Here is a 25,539-nt window from a genome sequence, read left to right as displayed (position 1 = left end):
GTGAGATCATGATCTGAGCCAGAGTCAGACGCTAAACCGACTAAGGCACCCAGGCACCCCTATTTTTTAAATTTCTGTAATGTTTATTTATTTATTTTGAGAGAGAGAGAGAGCACATGAGCAGAGATGGGCAGAGAGAGGGAGACAGAGAGAATCCCAAGCAGAGTCAGTGCTGAGTCTGATGTGGGTCTTGAACTCCCGAACCATGAGATCATGAGCTGAGCTGAAACCAAGAATTGGACCCTTAACTGACTGAGCCACCCAGGTGCCACCCAGGTGCCCCAGATGAATGCTTTTTAAAGTTTGTGTTGCTTTAGGAAAAGGGACTTTATTTTTAAAGAAACAACATCAATTAGACTACAAACTGGCAAAAAGGACCTAGAAACATAAACTGTTCAGGAAATAAATATTATTGAACAATGAAGAAAGAGTTTCTGGAAAGAATTGCTTGAAAATTTTAACTATGAAAATGTAACCTTTGGTGTACTTTTACAGTCTCACAAAATAGCAGGCTTTTCTTTCTTTCTTTCTTTCTTTTTATTTCATAAACAGTATCTTTGCTTATGAATTCTCTGTGAACTGATGCATTCAAATCTTTGTTTTGTTGAATATTGTGTTCCTTGTCATCTGCTATCATATTAAGTTTATTGGGCAATCAGGCTGGGATGAGATAGTTCCAAGAATTGAGAGTGCTGAAGATGGAACTCCTAGACCTAGATCTTTCAATTGATATTGCCTGAATATGGCCAGAAAAGTGCTGGTTGTTCTGCAGTGGGAATCCCTCCAAGACCATCAGGATATCCAAAAATGAATCCCTGGTGTTCAGTGGATTTTACCAGCAGTTCATCACACATTTTTCTTTCTGGCCTCCTTAATAAGTGACATACTCAAGAAGGGGAAAGGGCTAGTGTCTAACTGGTATTACAGTCAACCAGTACTAAAGATACCTTCTTCTCTTTATTCTTACAATCCCTAATTGCACAAAACTTGAAAAACCTTTACAAGTATACATGAAATACTTAAATATAGCCACATTTTAATAAGGTTGCAAATGCAGCTGCTTTGGTGTTTTATCAAGGGGTTCTTTCACATTCCACTTACAGTTTCTTCTATAAAAAGACAAGTGGTGTTGGGGTGCCTGGGTGGCTCAGTTGGTTAAGCGTCCAACTTTGGCTCTGGCCATGGTCTCACGGTTGGTGGGCTCAAGCCCGGCATCGGGCTCTCTGCTGTCAGTGTGTGGCCGGCTTTGGATCCTCTGTCTTTCTCTCTCTGTCTGCCCCTTCCCCACTGACACTCGCTCTCAAAATTAATAAACATTAAAAAAAAAAAAAGACAAGCAGTGTTTAACAGAAGTTCAAACTCCAGTATATTCTTGGTGGTTTCTGACAAAAGACATTGACATTTTCCTTGAGCTCCATCTCTACCTTTTGTAAAAAATCTGATGCTCTCTTTGAGATGTTCAAAAATTCCCAAAGGATTTACAGTCTCAAGGACACATCTGTATCTGGGCCTTTCCTTTCCCTAATTCAGTTCATTGATCCTCTCCTCATCATTCACACACTTGTCTTGTTCTGAACCATGTAAACAAGATGGGTATTGGGCCTCTTTTCTAAATCCCTCACCAAAACAAAACAAAAACAAAACACAAAGAATTTTTTGAAAACTACACTGAAGCATTCAGGAAATTGTAGGTCTCTTACAGTAGCAAAAACCACCACAAATGCAAACTCAGGAAACTGTTTTCTTCTGAGTCCTTTATCAATCTACCATGTTGGTTGGCTTTTCCTCCCTTCTAAGTTTTCAGTGCCCCTCATTCCCCATTCCACCTGTTTCCAATCTTGACTTTTTCCTTCCTTCCTTCCTTCCTTCTTCCTTCCTTCCTTCCTTCCTTCCTTCCTTCCTTCCTTCGTTCCTGAAGCCCCATTAGAAATGAGCACCCCTTGGCTCATTTCTAATGTAGTAACAGTATTAAAAATGTTGTAGGTGTTTTTTCATTTATTTTCTCTTATTTGCCTATGTCCTTGGGGATTCACCCTGACTCTAAGTGACTTACCAAGATTTCCTTAAAGCAACACAATTGCTGTAAGAATAATTTGGGGGGCACCTAGGTGGCTCAGTCAGTTGAGCATCCAACTCTTAATATCAGTTCAGATCATGATCTCATGTTTTGTGAGTTCCAGGCCCATGGAATCATGCTTGGGATTCTCAGGGTCGAGGGACTGAGCCCTACGTTAAGCACTTAAGCACTCTCCCCTGCTTAAGCACTCTCTCTAAAATTAAAAGAAGAAGAAGAAGAAGAAGAAGAAGAAGAAGAAGAAGAAGAAGAAGAATTATTATTTTGGTGTCTAGTGTTAAACTTTACCCAACCATCTTGTTATGCATATTAAGTGTATAGAAAATGAGGTACTTGTTTGCAACAACGTGGATAGAACTCAAGTGTATTATGCTAAGTGAAATGAGTCAGTCAGAGAAAAGACAAATATCATGACTTCACTCATATGTGGAATTTAAGATACAAAACAGATGAACATAAGGGCAGGGAAGCAAAAATAATATAAAAACAAGGAGGGGGACAAAACATAAGAGACTCTTAAATATAGAGAACAAACTGAGGGTTGCTGAAGGGGGGATGGATTTAACGGGCAAGGGGAATTAAGGAAGACACTTGTTGGGATGAGCACTGAGTGTTATATGTAGGGGATGAATCACTGGAATCTACTCCTGAAATCATTATTGCACTATATACTAACTAACTTGGATGTAAATTTAAAAAAAGAAAAAGAAAATGAGGTAGTTTACTGAACCAGCCGTTAGCCTCTTTATAATATAAAAAACATCAATTTGGCAAGAATGAAGCCAAATCAGTCTAGTAAGAAATATTAAAGGAATTGTTTTTCATACTTTAATAGATGTTTTTTAAGGGTATATATATTTGCTAAGGAACAGATAAAATATTTTATATGGAAATATAGAACTTATAAAGCCTACATATGTATCTACAAATCTGAATAAGAAATTACTTTTATCTATTTATTACTCAGTTTTTAAAATGCTACATTTGTCCATCATCCACTATTTGGTCTGCCAGGGGAAAATTATACTGTACTAAGAACATCACAATTATTGACCTTTGGTCAAATTCATGCTTTTCATATGCAAAAAAATTAAGGAAGAAAAGTTGAATGAGGTCATGCAGTGAAGACCTAGCATCATGTAGAATTTTTATTTTTATTCATTTATTTAAAAATTTTTTAATGTTTATTTACTTTTGAGAGACCAAGACAGAGTGTGAGCAGGGGAGGGGCAGAGAAAGAGGGAGACACAGAATCTGAAGCAAGCTCCAGGCTCTGAACTGTCAGCACAGAGCCTGATGTGGGGCTCAAACTCGTGAACTGTGAGATGATGACCTGCGCCAAAGTTGGACGGTCAACCAACTGACCCACTCAAGGTCCCCTAGAACTTTTAGAATAGTATTATCACATTAGCCTTAAACAAAATGTACTTTCCGGGACTTTTATTTTATACCAAGTCGTTCTGTTGAGTTCAACATGAGCTGGGAGCAATTAGGTAATATCACCAGTGATAACCTAGATTAGTTCATTTTGTTTATGTGGAGTTTCTCAGCCTTTACATACATAAATATTGAAATTAGAATAGGATTGAAGCTGAATTCTGTCCCATTCTAGAAATAAATGATAATCATCTGGAAGTATACTAATTAACTGGAAAAAAAAGTCCCCGTCACTACTTTAAGATGCATTTCCAATAAATATATACTCTTTGTTCAATAAATATTTATCCACACTTAAAATATATATAAATACAAATATAATAATCCCTCTACCCAGGAGGTATTTTTCAAACTGCTTTAAATATAATATGTATACACCATTTATGGTGTTCACTAATTTTAAATGTACAATTCAATGGATTTCATTATATTTACAGAACTATACAACCATCATCACAATCTAATTTTAGAACATTTCTATCACCCTAAAAAGAAAACCTTGTGTCCATTTACAGTCAATTCTAATTACCAACCCCAGCCTTAGGCAACCACCAGTCTACTTTCTGTCTTTGTATATTTGCCATTTAAAAAAATTCACAAAAATACAATCATGCAATATATGTTCATATCTGGCTTCTCTCACTGAGGTTCATCCATGTGCAGCATTTTTGGGACTGAACAATATTCCATTGTATGGATATACCACATACTCAAAAATCCATTCATGCTTGATATATGTTTAGGTTATTTTTACTTTTTGGCCATTTTAAATGTTGCTGTGAACATTTCGGTCAAGTATACCTGTACACTTTGTATGTGTGTATAGCTATTTATATTATTGTTTGTATTATATGTGTTCTATTTCCAGAATAACACAGGATACAGCATCAGTTCTATCTCAATTTTAACATTTATAGATATGAAAACTGAGAGACTCTATGCACCTAAACTAAATAAACAGAAGTGGAAGTTTTATAACAAGAGCATCACTTGATTTTTTTGAACCAAGAGAAATGACAACATGTACACAATTTCATCTCTCATGGGAATTGCAGGTCATATAGTAAATCTATAAATGACTTTTTAAGATGCAAATTGTTTACCAAAATATGGCTGCATCATTTTACATTGGTACCAGTAGTACATGAGAGTTTGAATTTCTCTACATCCTTGTCAATACTTGTTAGTATCTATCTTTTTTATTATAGACATTCTAGAGGATAAATAATGACATGTTGTATTTTTGATTTCCATTTTTCTAAAGATTAATTGCATTGAACATATTTTCATGTGCTTTCTGGGCATTTGTATATTTTTGGAGAAATGTCTATTCAAATCCTATGCCCATTTTAAAACTGTGCCTTATTTGTTGAGTTATAATAGTTCTTTATATATTCTAAATACAAATCAGATATAATAATTTGCGAATCATTTCTCATTGTCTATGTGTTGTTATTTTCAATTTCTTGATGGCGTCATTTGAAAAGCAAAATATTTTAATTTTGATGAAATACAACTTATCAATTGTTTTTTATTCGTTATATTTTGGGGGTTGTAACTAAGAAATCCTTGCTTCAGGGGTGCCTGGGTGGCTCCGTTGGTTAAGCATCAAACTCTTGATTTAGGCTCAGGTCATGTTCTCATGGTTCATGAGAATCAAGCCACACATCCAGCTGCGCACTAACAGCCAGAGCCTACTTGAGATTCTGTCTCTCCCTCTCTCTCTGCTCCTCCCCCGCTCACGCATACACATGCTGTCTCTCTCTCTCAAAATAAATAAACTTAAAAAAAAAAGAAATCATTGTTTCATCCAAGTTTATGAAGATTTACTCATGTTTTCTTCTAAGAGTTTTACAGTTTTAGTTCTTACATTTAGGTCTTTGATCCATTTTATGTTAATTTTTTAGTATGTTGTGAGGTAGGGGTCCAAATTCTCCTTTTTGAATGAATTTCCTATTGTTCCATTTGTTGAAAATAATACTTCTTTCCCATTGAATATATTTGAGATTTATTGAAAATCCGTTAACTGTGAATGGGCTTATTTATGGGTTATTAATTCTATTTCATTGTTCAATTCTATCCCACATATGTCTGTTCTTGTGCCAATACTAAACTGAAATGATTATTGCAACTTTGTAGTAAATTTGGTTATCAGGAAACATATGAGGGGGAGCTAAGATGTCAGTGTAGTAGGAGGACTCTAGGCTTGCCTTGACCCTCGAACACAGCTAGGTAACTATCAAATCATTCTGAATGCCCAACAATGACCTGAGGACTGACAGAACAAAGTGCACAACCAGAAGGAGAGAAGAAGCCACATAGAGGAAGGCAGGAAGTGTGGAGATGTGGTTTCAGAGAGAAATGGATCGCAGAAAGAAAAATCTCAAACAACATGAACTTACACCTAAAGAAGCTAGAAAAAGAACAACAAACAAAGCCTAAAGCCAGCAGAAGAAGAACTTATTATTTCCATAATAAAGATTAGAGCAAAAATGCATGATATAGAAATGAAAAGAAAAGAACAGATCAATGAAACCGGGAGATGTTTCCTTGAAAAAATTAATAAAATTGATAACCCCCCTAGCCAGATTTATCAAAAAGAAAAAGGACTCAAATAAATAAAATCACAAATGAGAGAGGAAAAATAACAACCAACACCACAAAAATACAATTATAGGAGAATATTGGGAAAAATTATATCCCAACAAATCATACAATCTGGAAGAAATGGATACATTCCTATAAACTGTCAAAACTGAAACAAGAAGAAATAGAAAACGAAGAGACTGATAACCAGCAAAGAAACTGAATAAGTAATCAAAAATTTCCCAATACACAAAAGTCCAGGGCCAGGTGGCTTCATGGGGGTAGGTCTGAAAGATATTTAAAAAAAAAATTGTAATGTTTATTTATTTTTGAAGGAGAGAGAGAACAGAATGTGAGTGGGGGAGGGGCAGAGAAAGGGAGACACAGAATCTGAAGCAGGCTCCAGTCTCTGAGCTGTCAGCACAGAGCCCAGTGCAGGGCTCGAACACACAAACTGCAAGATCATGACCTGAGCTGAAGTCAGTCACTTAACTGACTGAGCCACCCAGGCATCCCAGGTCTACCAGATATTTAAAGAAGAGTTAATACCTATCATTCTCAAACTATTCCAAAAAATAGATATGGAAAGAAAGCTTCCAAAATCATTCTATGAGGCCAGCATTATTTTGATTCCAGAATCAAAGATTCCACTAAAAGAGAGAACTACAGGCCAATATCTTTGAACATGGATGCAAAAATTTTCAACAAAATACTGCCAAATCAGATACAACAGTACAGTAAAAGAATCATTCACCGCAATCAAGTGGGATTCATTCCTGAGCTGCAAGAGTGGTTCAATATTCACAAATCAATCAATGTGATATACTACCTTAATAAAAGAAAGGATAAGAACCATATGATCCTTTCAATAGATTCAGAAAAATAATCTGACAAAGTACAGATCCATTCATGATAAAAACTCTCAACAAAGTAGGGATAGAGGGAACATATGTCAATATAATAAAGGCCATATACAAAAACTCACAGCTAATATCATCTTCACTGGGGAAACACTGAGAGCTTTTCCTCTACAGTCAGGAACAAGACAAAGATGTCCACTCTCACCACTGTTATTTAACATAGTACTGGAAGTCCTTGCCTCAGCAATCAGACAATAACAACAAAAAAAGGTATCTAAACAGACAAGGAAGAAGTCAAGCTTTCACTATTTGCAGATGACATGATACTCTGTATAGAAAACCCCAAAGACTCCATCAAAAAATTTCCAGAACTGGGGCGCCTGGGTGGCGCAGTCGGTTAAGCGTCCGACTTCAGCCAGGTCACGATCTCGCGGTCCGTGAGTTCGAGCCCTGCGTCGGGCTCTGGGCTGATGGCTCAGAGCCTGGAGCCTGTTTCCGATTCTGTGTCTCCCTCTCTCTCTGCCCCTCCCCTGTTCATGCTGTCTCTCTCTGTCCCCCAAAAAATAAATAAACGTTGAAAAAAAAAATTAAGAAAAAAAAAATTTCCAGAACTGATACACAAATTCAGTAAGGTTGCAGGATACAAAATCAATGTCCAGAAATCTGTTGCATCTCTATATGCCAATAATGAAGCAGCTGAAAGAAAATTCAAGGAATCAATCCCATTTACAGCTGCACCAAAAAGTTGTAAGATACCTAAGAATAAACTTAACCAAAGAGGTAAAAGATCTGTATTCTGATAACTATAAAACACTGATGAGAGAAATTGAAGATGATACAGAGAAATCAAAAATATTCTGTGCTCGTGCATGGGAAGAACAAACATTGTTAAAATATCCATACCCAAAACAATCCACACGCTTAATGCAATCCTTATTAAAATACCACCACGATTTTTCACAGAACTAGAACAAAAAATCCTAAAATTTGTATGGAACCACAAAAGACCCCAAATAGCCAAAGCAATATTGAAAAAGAAAAGCTGGATACACCACTATTCTGGACTTAAAAGCTAGAGTGATGAAGGCAGTATGGTATTGGCACAAAAACAGACACATAGGTCAATGGAACAGAAAAGAAAACCCAGAAATAGACCCACAACTACATGGTCAAGTAATCTTTGACTAAGCGGGAAAGAATATCCAATGGGAAAAAGAGTTTCTTCAACAAATGGTGTTGGTAAAACTGAACAGCAACATGCAAAAGAATGAAACTGGACCACTTTTTTACACCATACACAAAAATTAATTCAAAATGGATGAAAGACCTAAATGTGAGATAGGAAACCATCAAAGTCCTAGAGGAGAATACAGGCAGTAACCTTTCTGACATCAACCATAGCAACTTCTTACTGGATATGTCTCCTGACGCAAAGGAAACAAAAGCAAAAATGAACTATCAGGACTTCATCAATAAAAAGCTTCTGCACAGTGAAAGAAACAATCAACAAAAGTAAAAGGCAACCTTTGAAATGGGAGAAGATATTGTAAATGGCATAGTTGATAAAGGGTTAATACTCAAAATATATAAAGAACTTATAAAACTGAACAGCCCAAAACCAAATAATCCAGTTTTTAAAAATGGGCAGAAGACACGAATAGACATTTTTCCAAAGAAGACCTATAGATGGCTAACAGACACATGAAAAGATGTTAAACCTCACTCATCATTAGGGAAATACAAATAAAAACTATAGTGAGATATCATCTCACACCAGTCAGAATGGCTAAAATTAACAACACAGAAAACAACAGGTGTTGGTGAGGATGTGGAGAAAGGGGAACCCTCTTACACTGTTGGTAGGAATGCAAACTAGTTTAGCCACTCTGGAAAACAGTATGGAGGTTTAAGAAGTTAAAAATAGAACTACCCTATGATCTAGCAATTACACTACTAGGTATTTACAGAAAGGATATAAAAATACTAATTTGAAGGGATTCATGCACCCCAATGTTTATGTTTATAGCAGCATTATCAACAATAGCCAAATTATGGAAAGAGCCCAAATGTCCATTATCTTATGGATGAATAAATAAAATATGAGATATTATATATACATATATATATATACACACATATATTATACACACACATATACACATATATTATATATATATACACACATATGTATATATATGATGGAATATTAGTCATAAAAAAGAATGAAATCTTGCCATTTGCAACAACACGGATAGAGCTAGAAAGTATTATGCTAAGTGAAATGTCAGAGAAAGACAAATACTATATGATTTCACTCATATGTGGGATTTAAGAAACAGATGAACATATAAAAAAGGAGGGGGGCAAACCAGGAAACAGACTCTTAACTATAGAGAACAAACTGAAGGTTACTGGAGGGGAGGTTGGTAGGGGAAGAGGGGATGGGTTAAATGGGTGATGGGTTTAAGGAAGCCACTTGTAGTGATGAGCCCTGGGTGTTGTATGTAAGTGATGAATCACTAAATTCTACATCTAAAACTAATATTACACTGTATGTATGTTAACTAACTGTATGTTAACTAACTGGAATTTAAATAAAAACTTGAAGAACAAATAAAAGAAGCAAAGCACAAATCAAAAACCAAAAAAAAAATAAGGGTAAATCCTCCACTTTTGTTCGTCTTTTTCAAGATTGTTTTGTCTATTCTGGCTCCTTTGCATTTCCATATGAGTTAGGATTAGTTTGCCAATTTCTGCACAATAATTGTCTGGGATTTGGGTAGGGGTTATCTTCTGTCTATAGATTAGTTTGGGGAATATTGCCATTATAACAATATAAAATCTTGCAGTCTATGAATGTAGGATGTCTTTCCATTTATTTAGGTCTTCTATAAACCCTCTTAGCAATGTTTTGTAGTTTTTGGTGTACAAGTCTTGCACTTATTTTGTTAAATTTATTCCAAAGTATTTTGCTCTTGATAATATTGTCAATGAAATTCTTAATTTCATATTTGGAGCATTCATTGCTAGTGTTTAGAAATACTATTGAGTTCTGTATGCTGATCTTTTATCCTGCAACCTTGATGTACTTGATTAGTTTTAGTTGCTTTGTAGTATATTTTAGGGTTTTTATATGTAACGATCTTGTATATTTTCACATTTTTAAACACTTTAACCTTTACGACTATTGCAAAATTATAAAATTAGATTTAAATGGGGTGCCTGGGTGGCTCAGTTGGTTGAATGACCGACTTTTTTTTTTTTTAAGTTTATTTTTTATTTTGAGAGAGAGAGAGAGAGAGAGAGAGACAGTGCCAGCAGGGTAGGGAGGCAGGGAGACAGAATCCGAAGCAGCCTCCTCACTATCAGCACAGGGCCTGATGCTGGGCTCGAACTCAGAAACGTTGAGATCATGACCTGAGCTGCAACCAGGAGTCGGACACTTACTGAGCCACTCAGGCACCCCAAGTGTCTGACTCTTGATTTCAGCTCAGGTCATGGTCCTGAGGTTGTTTGGGCTTCTGCACCGAGCCTGTCTGGGTTCTCTCTCTCTCCCTCTGCCCCTCTCTTCCCTCCCCTCACCCATTCTCTGTCTTTCTCAAAAAATTAAAATAGAAAATACTTTCCTTTGAAAAAATAAAATTAGATTTAAATTTATGTACTTATTTATGATGCAGAGAAGTGTAATAGATGATCAATAAAAGACTTTCCAGAAGAAAGAGATACTATATTGAGAGAAAATTTTATGAGGAAATATGGAGATAACAGTTTCAGGAAGAAAAGGAATGATGTAAAATTTCCCATTAAAGAGAAGCTTGTTAATGCGGTTTTAAAAATTGGTGAACGATATCAAATTACCTGGTATTTGAGTTTCACTGGCTACATTTAAAACTGTTACATGTTACAGTTTTATTTAAAAATGTCAATTTACAGTAAAACAATTTGCATCTTTTGCAACTGTTTAGGATGAAAATTTTTATGGTCCATATAAAAAGAGGGAGAAGGTACACAGTCACATTTTTTCCAGAATTCTTTGAAGATGTGTACACACAAAATCCTTTAAACCATCGTATTAATGTGTATCTTCCTAACAGGTTTTTCTCTTTGGGATGACTGTTACCTTTCTTCAATTTGGGGAACCTCCCAAATGGCCCCTAATTTAAAAGCCTCACCCAGTGGTCATCCAACAGTCCTCTAATTTTGACTGAGGTAAAGAATACATTTATTGGGGCGCCTGGGTGGCGCAGTCGGTTAAGCGTCCGACTTCAGCCAGGTCACGATCTCGCGGTCCGGGAGTTCGAGCCCCGCGTCAGGCTCTGGGCTGATGGCTCGGAGCCTGGAGCCTGTTTCCGATTCTGTGTCTCCCTCTCTCTCTGCCCCTCCCCCGTTCATGCTCTGTCTCTCTCTGTCCCAAAAATAAATAAAAACGTGGAAAAAAAATTAAAAAAAAAAAAAAAAGAATACATTTATTTGGAGGTGAGTCACTGCCATGCCTAAACAAGTCACTAGCTGTAAAGGCTAAGGGCATCATACATGCAGTTTTTTAAAGGCAGGCCGATTGAAGAGTTTAAAATCTGGCGTCCACACTATTTTACTAATTTTAAGGAGGTCTTGAAGAAAGGTAAGGTATGTTCACTTTACCGTTCCCCTTTTAGCCTCTCACAGTCGTAAGAAGTGTTAGCACCGTTGCTCTGTATCCTGATGTGTCAGGAATTTAACATTTTGTACCATACTGCTAGATTACACACCCCGAGACTTTTACCACGTAGCGTACGTGGACTTTGGGAGGCAACGGTCTTAGAATACAGGAGCCACAAAGCTCCAGAAGAGCGGAGAGAATCGGCCTTTGTTCTCGCACGTGCACCGCGCGCAGGGCTCCCTCTAGCCAAGACTTCCGTCCCTGCCCACCACTCTCTCCTAGCCTCTCCGGCAGCCTTGGGTCCGCGGAGGCGGGGGGCGGGGGAGGCAGAAGATATTGCGCAAGCGCGGGGGTTGTCGACGTGGCCGCGGAGACCCGGGTCGGGGGTCCGCGGCGAGGGGCTGGTTCACGTAGTTCTCTGGGGCCTTCCGCCCTCGCCCCTTGTCTCCCCACAGAGTTTCGCCTTGACTCCGGGGTTCGAAGGTGACTGACGTCTCCGCACACACCATTTAGAAGGTCAGGGTGGGTAGGACTTAGGCCGGGCGGGCCGGGGAGGGGGGCGGGGAGAGAGGCGCCCGAGTGGGCGTCACGTGAAAACCTACCCGCAGTGCCCTGATGCGGGAGCGAGAGCGGACGGGCGGGGCGGCGCGGCCGCGTGACGTGGCGCGCTCTGGAGCGCGCGACTTGGAATGCTTTGTGAGTTCCGTCGTGCGGTCGCGCGCGCGCTAGTGCGAAGCGCGAAGAACCTCGGGACCGGTCCCGGCCGGGCACTTCGCCGCCGCGCCGCGTCTGAGGGAGCAGGCCTCAGGCCTGCGGCAGCCGGGCGGGGAGCTCTTCGGGTGGCGCCCGAGCGCCCGAGATCTGGAAGGCACAGGTGGGGCGGCGGCCGGCGGAGAAGGATTCGCCCTCGCGCGGACCCCCCAAGGCGGGCTGGTGGCGTGAGCGCCCCGGGCCCCGCGGGCTGACGGGGCTGGGGGGAGGGGCAGGACAGAGAAGGCCCGGACCCCCTCGTCCAAGTAGGAGATGCAACTTTCGTTGAAGGGACCAATTTCTAGAGAAAAGTTTGAGAAGTTGTTCACTTAGCCCCCATATCATACATATGTATGGAGCCTGCGAGTTCGGCGCTTCCTGCGCCCTCAGCGCTGCCTCCCACCCCCTCCCCTTTGGTCGTCGTCCTCCGGGAATGTCTCTTTTGACCCTTCTTGCTGCCTCATTCCGCTCTGTTTACTTGGCTTCGAAAATGGTTGTGCCTGTTCGCCCTTACCCAGCACTTAGGCTTCGTGAAAGTTCGGTAGTCTTTGTTTACAAAATGTCAGCAACCAACAGCAGTTGTAATGGGAATGGAGAGCGCAGGATTTTGCTCTTTGGAATACATTTGTTCATGTTCATTGGAGGTTGGGCACCGCAGAGGATCTCTCTGACCTAATTTCTGTGCCTGGAAAGTTTTTCTTGGAATGTGCACTGTTTCGTGACGGGGCATTATTGCGTTACCGTAGGGTTGGCCCAGTTTTCCACTAGTGGATTGCTTTACTCCCACTTGAGGATCCTCGAAACTTTAACTTTGTTGTCGTGTCATTTTAATGGGTTGGCGTTCGAGATTGCTGTTGCCTCTGAAATCCTGCTTTAAATAGTTCAGAATTCAACGGTTTTTCTTCAAAATGTCCAAAAGCAAAACCGAGAAAAAATATAGTAAGGTCCCCGGTTACGAATCGAGCTATTTTTTAATTGCTCTCCATTGCAGTATCAAACTTCATTCGGTGTTTTTATAGGAAACCTGTTATAAACAGGAAGCTTTTATGTGGGTTCTTTCTCACCTGTGGGGCCTTGTGGACCATCATTTATATATTTCTCCTGACGAGAATGGGATGGGATGGTTTTGGAGGGCGTTGCATACAGGTAAAGTTCCCCCTCCTTTTTTGGTATAAGGCCAGATAGGTGGGTAGTAGAGCAACGTCTGTATTAAAGACTACTTGTAATGTTGACCTTTACCTTGATCGTTACTGCTTTTAGGGTTTATGGGATTGAACTAAGTTGTTAGTTGTTTGATTCAGAATTTCACCTTTTCTCCTGAGATTTTTTTAAAGCTTACACACATGCACCACACATTGTACTTACTTTGTTAGAATGTTAAAAAAAAAAAATGCACTGCTTGTATCTGGAACCAGGTTTCGGTTTTAAGACGATTATACTGTTTTATTAAATACTACAGATTGACATTTTGAAGACTTTCTGTTCCAAACTTTAAAAATTAAAATAAATGAAATCATGCAATAATGCGTTTCATTTTTTCAAGCCTTTAATAAACTTTTAATTGCGATTAGGGATATGACAGGCATTTTGTAATTCTTTTTCTTTTTTAGATTAAGTTTGTTTTGAGAGAGTGCTTGTGCATGTGATAGAGGAAGAGAGAATCCCATGCATGCTCTGTGCTGTCAGGGCAAGCCCATCTTGGGGCTCTGTCTCAAGAACTGTGAGATCATGACCTGAGCCGGAGTCTGTAGTCTTACACTTAACTGACCCAACCCAGGCACCCCATAACAGACACTAGAAAAAATAAAAATACTATTCTGCAGTTGCTACCCCTGTGAAGTGCATTTTCTCAGAGACTACGGAGAATATAACATCCTGGGATAAATCCCAAATTGAAAATACAGTATTTTAGCGCACAGTTTTCCTTTCCGTGCAGAGAGTCCAATTACATTTCACCTGATCGATTTCCAGGCGTTTTTCCTTGCTAAACTTCTCCCCCTCCCCCTCCCCCAAGATGGAGGTGCCAGCAAGGAATGCTATTCAGCTGTAGACCCCTGGACACCATCCCCCCCCCCACCCCCCATGCCTTGCCTTCCCTCTCAGTAGCCAGCCCATTTCTTCCAGAGACACATTATTTCAGGAAATCTTTCAGCACACTATGTAAAATAAGCTTTGAAATGAAGGTATGCACAAGATAAGGCGTTGAAAGGCTATTTATTTAAAAAAAATGTTTTTAACGTTTATTTTATTTTTGAGACAGAGAGAGACAGAGCATGAACAGGGGAGGGGCAGAGCGAGAGGGAGACACAGAATCTGAAACAGGCTCCAGGCTCTGAGCTATCAGCACAGAGCCCAATGCAGGGCTTGAACTCACGGACTGTGAGATCATGACCTGAGCTGAAGTCAGACGCTTAACCGACTAAGCCACCCATGCTCCCCTTCATAGGCTATTTAAATACTCTTTGGGGCGCCTGGGTGGCTAAGTCGGTTAAGTGGCCGATTGCGGCTCAGGTCATGATCTCACACTCCATGAGTTCGAGCCCCGCGTCAGGCTCTGTGCTGACAGGTCAGAGCCTGGAGCCTGTTTCAGATTCTGTGCCTCCTTCTCTCTCTGACCCTCCCCTGTTCATGCTCTGTCTCTGTCTCAAAAATAAATAAACATTAAAAAAAAAATTTAAATACTCTTTGGGGGACACCTGGGTGGCTTGGTCGGTTGAGCCTCCGACTTGTGTTCAGGTCATGATCTCATGGTTCGGTGAGTAAGAGCCCACATGGGACTGACTCCCTGTTGTCCCTCCCATGCAGAGCCCTCCTGCAGAGCCCTCTTCCATGCAGATCCACTGTCTCTCTGCCCCTCCCCCCACTAGCTCCTCCTGTCAAAAATAAACATTAAAAAATATATGCTTGTGAAGTACCTGTTCACGTCATTTTCTCATTAACAAGAATGAGAGGTTATGCCTTTTTAATCTTGTTAATTTTTTTATTATTTTTTTAATGTTTATTTTTTGAGAGAGCGTGAGCGGGGGAGGAGCAGAGAGAGATGGAGACAGGATCTCAAGTGGGCTCTGCTGACAGCAGAGAGCCCAACGTGGCGCTCGAACTCACGAACCATGAGATCATGATCTGAGGCAAAGTTGTACACTTAACCCACTGAGCCACCCAGGCGCCCCTTGTTAGAGTTATTTTAATGGAGTTTTGGGAGGGAATAGAACTAACCACATGTGAGTAACTTGACACCTTTAAATGGAAGCAGGTAACTTTAAAGATTTATCCAGATATTTTTTTCTCATTTTTCTCCTCTCTAATGTGTGTTTCAACCTCATTTTTAATTAGTTGGCTAAAATCTGGATCTGTATTATAGTACATTTTAGAATGAAGCTCTTTGGTTCTAACGTTAGATACGTGATAGGAAACTTTTATATAAGAAACTGGAACAAGAAAATTATTCACTAGATATATTCTTGTTCTCTTCTGTTTTTAATTAAAAAGTTATTTAGAGGGGCACTTGGGTGGCTCAGTCAGTTGGGCATCCGACTTTGGCTCAGGTCATGATCTCATGGTTCCTGAGTTTGAGCTCTGCATCAGGCTCTGTGCTGAGAGCTCAGAGCCTGGAGCCTGCTTCAGATTCTGTGTCTTCCTCTCTCTCTGCCTCTCGCCTCTGTCTCTCTCTGTCTCTCCAAAATGTTAAAAAAATTTTTTTAATGAAAAGATATTTAGGAACGAGCATTATTTATCTATTCAACAAATACATATTGAGTGCATTCTCTATGTCAGATCTAATACTAGGCTTAGGGAGTACAATAGTGAACAAGACAGACCAACAAAGCTCCTGTCTTCTTGAAATATCTTTAGGTAGGAGAAATTGATAATCAGTAAACAAATAGTTAAATTAGATAATTGAAGATAATATTTTCTGTTTGGCAGAAATGGAGCAAGAACCACAAAATGGAGAACCTTCTGAAATTAAGATCATCAAGGAAGCATACACAAAGGCGTTTTTATTTGTTAATAAAGGACTGAATACAGATGAATTAGGTCAGAAGGAAGAAGCAAAGAACTACTATAAGCAAGGAATAGGACACCTGCTCAGGGGAATCAGCATTTCATCCACAGAGCCTGAACACACTGGTCCTGGTTGGGAATCTGCTAGACAGATGCAACAGAAAATGAAAGAAACACTACAGAATGTACGTACCAGATTGGAAATTCTGGAGAAGGGTCTTGCCACTTCTCTACGGAATGATCTCCAGGAGGTGCCCAAGTTATATCCAGAATTTCCGCCTAAAGACATACCTGAAAAGTCACCAGAGCCTCACTCCTTTAGTTCACTTTCTCAGCACACTGAAGTAAATGGAAGCACTTCAACAACAAGTCCAGGGTTGGTTTCTGCATCTAGTTCTTTATCCTTACCATCTCAGAGTCATCCAGCAGAAGCACCTCCTGCTTATACTCCTCAGGCTGCTGAGGGTCATTATACTGTATCCTATGGGACAGAATCTGGGGAATTTTCATCAGTTGGAGAAGACTTTTATAGGAATCATTCTCAACCACCTCCTCTTGAGACCTTAGGGCTAGATGCAGATGAGTTGATTTTGATACCAAATGGAGTACAGATTTTTTTTGTAAATCCTGCAGGGGAGGTTAGTGCACCTTCGTATCCAGGGTATCTTCGAATTGTGAGGTTCTTGGATAATTCTCTTGATACAGTTCTAAACCGTCCTCCTGGGTTTCTTCAGGTAAGCCAATGAAAGGTGTAAACATAATCTGAAATATGTATGAAATACATTATTTTTGTTTGTCAATATTATGTATCCAGGAGAATAAATGTAAAAGATCTTTCTGGTTCTTTTTAATATATTGTATGAAATTTATGACCCTTAAAGATACAAGCTTGTGTTTTACTTTTAAAATTATGATGACAGGACCTGAGGGGTATCAAAACATTCATCCTTAAAATTTGAATTCTTTCTTTTCTTTTTCTGAGAGACCGTATGGGAAGGGGCAGAGGGAGAGAGAGAATCTTAAGCATGCTCTGTGCCCAGTGCAGAGAGCCCTATGTGGGGCTTGATCTCAGGATTGTGAGATCACGACCTGAGCTGAAATAAATAATCGGGACACTTAAAACTGACTGAGCCACTCAGGTACCCATAAAATTTCAATTTTTTATTGAAGAAGAAACCTAATAACTTCAATTTCAGAAGAGATTTATGTAACTCATGTGGATGTGTAAATTTCCACAATATTGTCAAGCCCCATCTGAGCAGTTGATCTGGGCTAGACGCAGCCCAGTATATAGAACAGTGGTTCCCAACCCCACCCCCCAACCCAAGGACATTTTGGGAACGTCTAGAGACATTTTTGGTTGTCACAACTGCTATTGTTGTGCTACTGCTCCTGGTAGATAGTAGGTAGAGGCTGGGGGACTGCTAAACATCTACACAGTATTGCTTCTGTCAATAAAAAAATTAGCTAACTCAAAACATTAATCATGCACAGGTTGAGAAACCTTGGTCTAGAAGTAGAGACTCTGATGATAATTTAAGATGCATTTTAACATTCCAAGCAGATAAATTTACCAGGATGCTCTTTGTCAAAGAGTAGAGACTGGTGCTCTAAATACAGGATGTTAGGGCATTGTTATAGAATTAATGAAGTATTCTGAAGGTGCTGTTCCAATAACAATGTATTTTTAAAAGATTGGACATTGGTACAAAATGAGGACTCCATTTACATTGGGTATAACAAAGGAGTTTGCTTAGAAGGGAGATGACTGTTTGAGCAAAGCAGGTCCTATTGTCCAGAGTCCAGATGATGTGGTTGGTTTAGTTGTGGCACTAGTTACCTAGATTTCATTTCCTTTGGTTAGGATAAAATTAACAAATGAGACATTTAAATTGGAATATTAAGAGTGCATGTGAGAGAGTGCATGCAAGTGGGAGAGGGGCAGAGAGGGGGAGAGAGCGAGTCCCAAGCACGTTCTGTGCTGTCAGTGCAAAGCCTGATGTGAGCCCCCATGAGGTATGAAATATTGACCCGAGCCAAAACCAAGCATTGAACGCTCAACCAACTGAGCCCAGTTTTAGTTTTAGTTGTTTTTTTTTTAATTTTTGTTTTTAATGTTTATTTTTTACAGTGAGAGAGCGTGAGTGGGGGAGAGGCAGAGAGAGAGAGAGGGAGACAGAATCTGAAACAGGCTCCAGGCTCTGAGCTGTCAGCACAGAGCCTGACATGGGGCTCAAACTCATGAACAGTGAGATCATGACCTAAGCTGAAGTCAGACGCTTAACCAACTGAGCTACCCAGGCGCTCCCCTGGTTTTAGTTGTAATATACCTTTTAAACCTATTACATTTATTCCATTAATTAGAACTTAGACATAAGTTGCCCCCTGAAAGTGAATCTGGGTGAATCTGGGTGAAATCAGCCTGTGGTGGATGAGCCTTCCAGTTCTTAATGATCTACCCTGAGAAAGGTCTATAAGGTTTTATTTCAGAATAATAATTGAAAGGGGATACTCCCTTTCAATCAAGGTGTCCAGAATGTAATTAATCTTAGAGAAATCATGACATTGTAAAATAAAACTTTCCCAAACTTTAGTTATGTAAGTATAATCTTTACAACTTTTTTGTCAATTTCATATCTCTGCTATAACTTTCCTAATATTTGAATTTAAATGTCTCATTTGTTAATTTTATCCTAACCAATAACAGCTGTGAAGTTGAGAGAAAGATGTATTTTTTTGTTAATATATATTAAAATACATTACTACTCAAATAGTCTGTATATTACTTAAATTTATTTCATATACTATTCATGGCAATATATCATACTTTGGAAAATGCGCTAATCAATTTTGTGACTTCTCTAAAGTTTGACTTTTGTAAAAGTTGGAAAGTGGCATTTGAGATGACTAAAAAAGACAGTCTATAAAAGAAGAATTTGAAAATGTTTTTTAAGCACTTTCCAAGAAAGAATCAGACTTGGATTCTTTGATCCCTGCAGGTTTATATTCTGTTGGTCAGAAATGATGGCAGTATACCAGAATTTTTCATTAAAAAAAATTTTTTTTAATGTGTACTTATTTTTGAGAGAGGCAGAGTGTGAGTGGGGTGGGGCAGAGAGAGAGGGAGACACAGAATCCGAAGCAGGCTCCAGGCTCTGAGCTGTCAGCACAGATCCTGATGCAGGGCTCGAACTCAGGAACCACAAGATCATGACCTGAGCCAAAGTTGGACGCTTAACCGACTGAGCCATACAGGCGCCCCGAGAATTTTTCATTTTTTGTATGAAATCTTCCATGCTCTTTGATTCATATTTACTATACAATATTTTGATAATAGATTGTTCTTCCCAGTTTCTTATTATTAGGAAGACCATGTGTCCTGAGTGAGCAACACAATTATATTCTCCTTGCTCAAAGAATGTAATCTCAATGGAAATGAATTCATTTGGATATCATGATTTAAGCTTAGTCTTTTCTGAATTTAGATCTCCAGAAAGTAAGCTTAAGTCTTCTTCTTTTTCATTTTTTTTTAATATTTGTGTATTTTTTAGAGAGAGAGACAGAGCGTGAGCCAGGGAGGGACAGAGGGAGAGTGAGATACAGAATCAGAAGTAGGCTCCAGGCTGTCACCACAGAGCCCGATGCGGGGCTCAAACTCACAAACTGCGAGATTGTGACCTGAGCCGGTCAGATGCCCAAATGACTAAGCCACCCAGGAGCCCCTAAGTCTTTTTTTTTTTTTTTCAATGTTTACTTGAAAGAGAACATGTATGTGAGGAGGGGAGGGACAGGGAGAGAGAGAATCCCAAGCAGGCTCTGCCCCCTCAGTGCAGAGCCTAATGGGGAGCTCAATCCCATGAACCATGAGATCATGACCTACGACGAAATCCAGAGTCTGATACTCAATCTAGCGCCACCCATGTGCCTCATCCAGTGAGCTTAAGTCTTAGCATATGGACAATCTGATGATATTGCTGGGCAGCTTTGTGTCATTTTGATTGAACTTAATAATAGAAGGTAACTCCATAAACATAACTTCATATTCTATTCTAGCTATGTCATGTCAATTTCTAAAAAAAAAAAAAAAATTATTCAATATTATGAATTCTGGGTATTTAATTAAAGTAATTGTCTGGCTTCTCTGGTGCCAGATCTGTGTTTAAATCCTAGCTCTACTTTTTTAGTTGACTCTGAGCAACTTAATTAACCTCTCTATGCCTCAGTTTTGTACATGAAATGATAATAACTAACTTCATGGAATTGTTGTGAGAATTAATTAAATCAGTAATTATATGTACTTGAAAACAGTTTGATTTTATGTATTTCCACAAAGGGATGTCTAATTTGAATAATATGGTTTTACTTTACTTTGACCATTATTTATTTAAAACTAGACTCATCATTGGTTAATAGTGAGCTATTTAAGGTCACTAATTTCAACACTGTATAATTAGTGGAGCCATAGCATTTTTAGGACAGTTCTTGTGAGTGGTATGCACAAAGATCATACTAGCAAATAGCTAATTTTTAGTGGAGAATCATTGGTTCTGTAAAGCTTTGTAAAATGCATTTAGAACTTGGAAATGTTTATTTTCTGGTATAACAATTCTAAAACTTCAGTGAAAACCTAGTTCTTTCGATTAATTTTTTTTAAACTAATTCCTTCAGGTTTGTGACTGGTTGTATCCTCTAGTTCCTGATAGATCTCCAGTTCTTAAATGTACTGTGGGAGCCTACATGTTTCCTGATACCATGTTACAAGCGTCAGGATGCTTTGTGGGGGTTGTCTTGTCTTCTGAATTACCAGAAGATGATAGAGAACTCTTCGAGGATTTATTAAGACAGATGTCTGACCTTCGGCTTCAGGTAATGTATGATCATCTTTAGGATGAAAATCTGCTTTAACATAAGCAACTTTTGCTTTTAGAGAAATTGTAATAGGCTGTAATGTAATCAGAGTTAGGAGACTGAGAATATATAATTTGTGTGTTCACAAATACTAGTTGGAAATTGGTTAGAAGTAATGATTAAGATTGTGAGCTCTGGGTTTGAATTTGAGCTCTTCCACTTAATAGCTGTTTAACTCAACTTATTGATCTTCTTTTTAGTTTCCTTATCATAAAATGGAAATAATATCATCTGCTTTATTGGGCCATGGTGAAGATTTAAAGTTAATGTTGTCTTATATCAGTGCTGGCAAGTGGTAGTGTTCTGTGAATGTTAACTCTTGTTATCATCACTGTGTTCCTGCTCAGTTGGAAAAATAGGTTAAGGGGACTAAATGGTGAAGTGAAGGTAATTTTGGCATTAGCATATGGGCTAAGTTGGACATTTTAGGGGTATGATTGGCATTTTGAGGAAGAAACAGGTTTTATTTGAGGGAATTATCTTTGTTCTCATGATAAGTGAAACCAAATAAAGAGAAAATAAAGTATGTTTTAAAATATGGTTGGTCATCCTGTGAATTTTCCTTATTTGAGCCTGTTTTTTTTGCCTGCATGTTGATCTGTTATGGGGAGATAAAATAAAGTATTAAGGAGAGGCTTTCTTTAGTTGTTCTTGCTCATCCTGATGTAGGACAAGAGGGGAAAACTATTTTTGTTGTGAATATTGACAGTTTTCTGAAGTTGAAGGAGATTCACAGCATAATTGTATAATCTTTTATTTTCTAGTCAGTGTGTATTTAGAATCCATTGTTTAGGTATTAGATGGTGGGTGGGAAGACAGAATAAGACACTATAAAGATATGTAACAACTCCTATTCTCTTGTACTTACAGTGGCTGAGTAACCACAGTACAGTATGATAGGTGATGAAATAAAAGTATACACACAGTTCAGGAAGGAGATCAGGGAGGATTTCACAAAATGGTTTCCCTTGAGTTCAGTCTCGAAAGCTTTGTTACTCTTTTTGTCAGGAATTCGAATACTCTTTCAATTCATACCTATATTGAAAAGATCACAGATGATAGGAATAGGCTACCGGCTAAACCAAAGGTCAGAATCATCTGTAGCATTAGGTTACATGAACTGCATATGAGAATGATCTGGTGGTCAATATATACTTTAGCATAGCCAATACTAAACATTTAAGGTATATTAACAAAACATGTGACCCCCCCCCCCCGACAGAAATGTGTGTAGCCTTAGTGTGCTCATAGAGAGTAGTTTATAGACAGAAACATGACCAAGTGGATAGGTGTTCAAGTCTTAGCTTTGCCATTTACTTAGCTGAACGAAGTGACATTTTTAATTATTTCAGACCTATTTATAGAGCAGTTACTCCCTTCACCCCTACATTCATTGGACATATATTACTGGGCTTTAGGAAAGAAATTAAACCGACTTCTAGGTTACATGTTTACTTTCCTCTGGTGTTATTTTTTGGTTGCACGTCATTTTTATTTTATTTTTTTAAAATATTTTTTAATGTTTAATTTTGAGAGAGAGAACACGTGGGGGAGGGGCAGAGAGAGAGGGAGACACAGAATCTGAATCAGGCTTCAGGCTCTGGGCTGTCAGCACAGAGCCTGATGCGGGGCTTGAACCCACGAACTGTCAGATCATGACATGAGCTGAAGTCAGATGCTTAACCAACTGAGCCACTCAGGCACCCCTAGTTGCATGTCATTTTTAGTTTGCTCTATTGTCCCAGAACTCCCAACTGTAAACAAAAGTTAGTTATTAGCTATAATTTTGACTTGTTTTTACTTTTAAGTATTTATTCAGTAAGGTATATGCAAGCAAAATACCTGTAGTTTTTAGTAAAAAAAAACCAAAAAACACAAAATCAGTTTTCCAATAATGCGGAGTGGTTAAACAGACATGAGTTTATTGCCTTTATTTATTTATTTTTTAAGTTTGCTTATTTTTTGAGAGAGAGAGAGAGAGAGAGCGAGCAGGGGAGGGACAGAGAAAGAGAGAGAGAATCCCAAGTAGGTTCCGTACTATCAGCACATGGCCTGATACAGGGCTCAAACTCATGAACCATGAGATCATGACCTCAAACAAAATCAAGAGTTGGACAGTTAACAGACTGAGCCACCCAGGTGCCCCTTGTTCATTGCTTTAAACTCACTTAGTCTTATATTTATCTGTTTCCTAAAACTTACAATTTGTTAATTTAATTAAATTCAAATGTAGCTACATCTGATTTAATGATAACTTACCCTAATAACTGCTGTAAGTTTATCTTTTATGCTTTGTCTTTGGAAATTTGCTTTAGTCCATATGCTACAAACTAAAGAACTCAAAGGGTTGAGGTTTGGATGATGAGATAAAACAAAATTATAGAAGAAAGACAAGTAAAAGTGGTCATATTTAGACTGTCAAACACTGATAGTTGAACAAGTACATTATTAGAGCATAGCTAAAAGGACAGTCATTTGAGAAAATTTGAATTTGAGCTTAGTCCTTTACCCCTTAGGCCAACTGGAACCGGGCAGAAGGAGAAAATGAATTCCAAATCCCTGGAAGAGCAAGATGTTCCTCTGACCAGTTGAAAGAAGCCAGTGGCACTGATGTGAGACAGTTGGGTCCTTCATTGGACCAAGACAATAAGGACGTGCGTCATAAAGGAAAACGGGGGAAAAAAGTAAGTAAAAAAACAATAAGGTATGTGTGTGAGTTCTATTCAAATGATACCTTTCACCTGGTGAAATAAATAAGTAGATCTTATTCTTGTTTACTAAAGCAGAGCGACTTGCAGTCATAAAATGATCACTGGTAAAAATTATTAGAATCAGCTTTAATATTTTCCTTTACAGTGTTTGTGACTTAAACTGTTTTATAGCATATTCTGTGTTTTGTGGGATAGATTTTTTTTCAAGTATCTGAAAGATTTTTTGTATTTACATTAATGCATTTTTTTGTTTTGTTTTGTGGTGTTCTCCACTTTCCTGTATATACCAAGGTCTTGGGGCTAGGTATGCTTTTCCTTACACTACCATTTTTATTCAGTCTTGTTTCTTTATGGATTGTCATCAGGAAAGAGAATGGATTTTTAAAAATATGTTTAGTAGGTTTTTTTTTCATCTCATGAGTATATATTCTCTAAATGGTAAATTGGGAATACAGTTCAGTAAGTGTTTAGTGCCAGAATGCTGAGCATAGTGGAAAAGTTAAATTTCTTATCCTAAGGAATTTAATATCTAGTGAGGAGGACAGATTAACAAAGAGATAATTTCCCTATCCAGTGTGATCATTAGATGAAGGTACATAGAAGGCTAGATTGCATCACCTAACGTACAACCTAGTCTCACAGATAAGTATGGGCATATGGTAGTGTGGGAAACTGTAAGGAAGGCTCTCCTGAGAGGGCATTATGGCTAAGATGAGTTCTGAAGAATGAAGCAAGAGCTGGCCATACAAATAGCAGATTGAAGGGGATTCTGGGCAGAAGTAGTAATATAAGCAAATATATGAAGAAAGAAAATCGCATTGTGAGTATTGAATTACAGTTTTGTATCCTTCATTGTTGTATTCCGCATTGTAAGTGCTCAATAATTACCTGTGGGATTAATGCATACCACTTGAATGTTCTACATTTATTTGTAGTTTATGTTGAATATCTTAGACCAGCTTATGAAGACATTGGGAGTCCAAGATGGTTCAAAGAAATATACTTACTTAAAAAATTTGTATAAGTTAATGCACAAAAAGAAATCCAAAAGGTAGAAACGATACTTAGGGAAAAGTAAGTCTGCCTCCCTGGCCCTCAGCCACCTAGCTCCCTGCTCTAAGACACATTGCTGCTAGCTTCTTATTACTCTTGCTTATTACTTTTATGCATTTTCAAACATATATACATACACATTTATTTTGTGTGTGTGTGTATATATGTATACACACATATACGTAATTGTTAATACAAATGACAGTATGTGAGACATAACTTTTGCTTCTTGCTTTTTTACTTAACAGTATATTTGGAAATTTTCCACATTGTTGAAAACTTCCATTTTTAAAACAATTTGTTGACTAAAAAGAAATCAAATTATGTAAACAGATATATACTTTGAAAAGCTTTACTCCCACCTTTGTCCATACCATTTTCCCTGCTGCTGTAGGTAATCACTGTTTATCAGGATCTTGTATTTCTTCCCCAGGTTTCTTGAGGCAGATGAAAGAAAGTAAAAACTGTTAGATTTCTCTTTCACAAAAGGTAACATCATAGAGTGTTCTCTATTTTATT

The 25,539-nt window shown here is 38.5% G+C and overlaps 1 protein-coding gene across 6 annotated transcripts in view; it reads left to right on the top strand.

The window, feature by feature from the left end:
• Positions 1-25,539, top strand: part of SPART (spartin) — an 85,986-nt gene that overhangs the window by 42,181 nt on the left and 18,266 nt on the right. For 2 of the 6 annotated variants that reach the window (XM_043576962.1, XM_043576938.1), the window contains exons 1-4: positions 12,190-12,470; positions 16,271-17,082; positions 21,017-21,214; positions 23,773-23,940. In XM_043576962.1, the coding sequence (XP_043432897.1) occupies positions 16,273-17,082; positions 21,017-21,214; positions 23,773-23,940 (1,176 nt within the window). In that variant the 5' untranslated portion in view covers positions 12,190-12,470; positions 16,271-16,272. Of the gene's footprint in view, positions 1-11,929; positions 12,113-12,181; positions 12,471-16,270; positions 17,083-21,016; positions 21,215-23,772; positions 23,941-25,539 lie in introns of those variants that run through there. The other 4 variants (XM_043576947.1, XM_043576953.1, XM_043576978.1 and 1 more) reach the window with 4 other exon arrangements.

Source organism: Prionailurus bengalensis, chromosome A1, assembly GCF_016509475.1.
Source record: "Prionailurus bengalensis isolate Pbe53 chromosome A1, Fcat_Pben_1.1_paternal_pri, whole genome shotgun sequence".
Lineage (NCBI taxonomy): Eukaryota > Metazoa > Chordata > Mammalia > Carnivora > Felidae > Prionailurus > Prionailurus bengalensis.
This window is presented reverse-complemented; position numbering and strand designations above follow the sequence as displayed.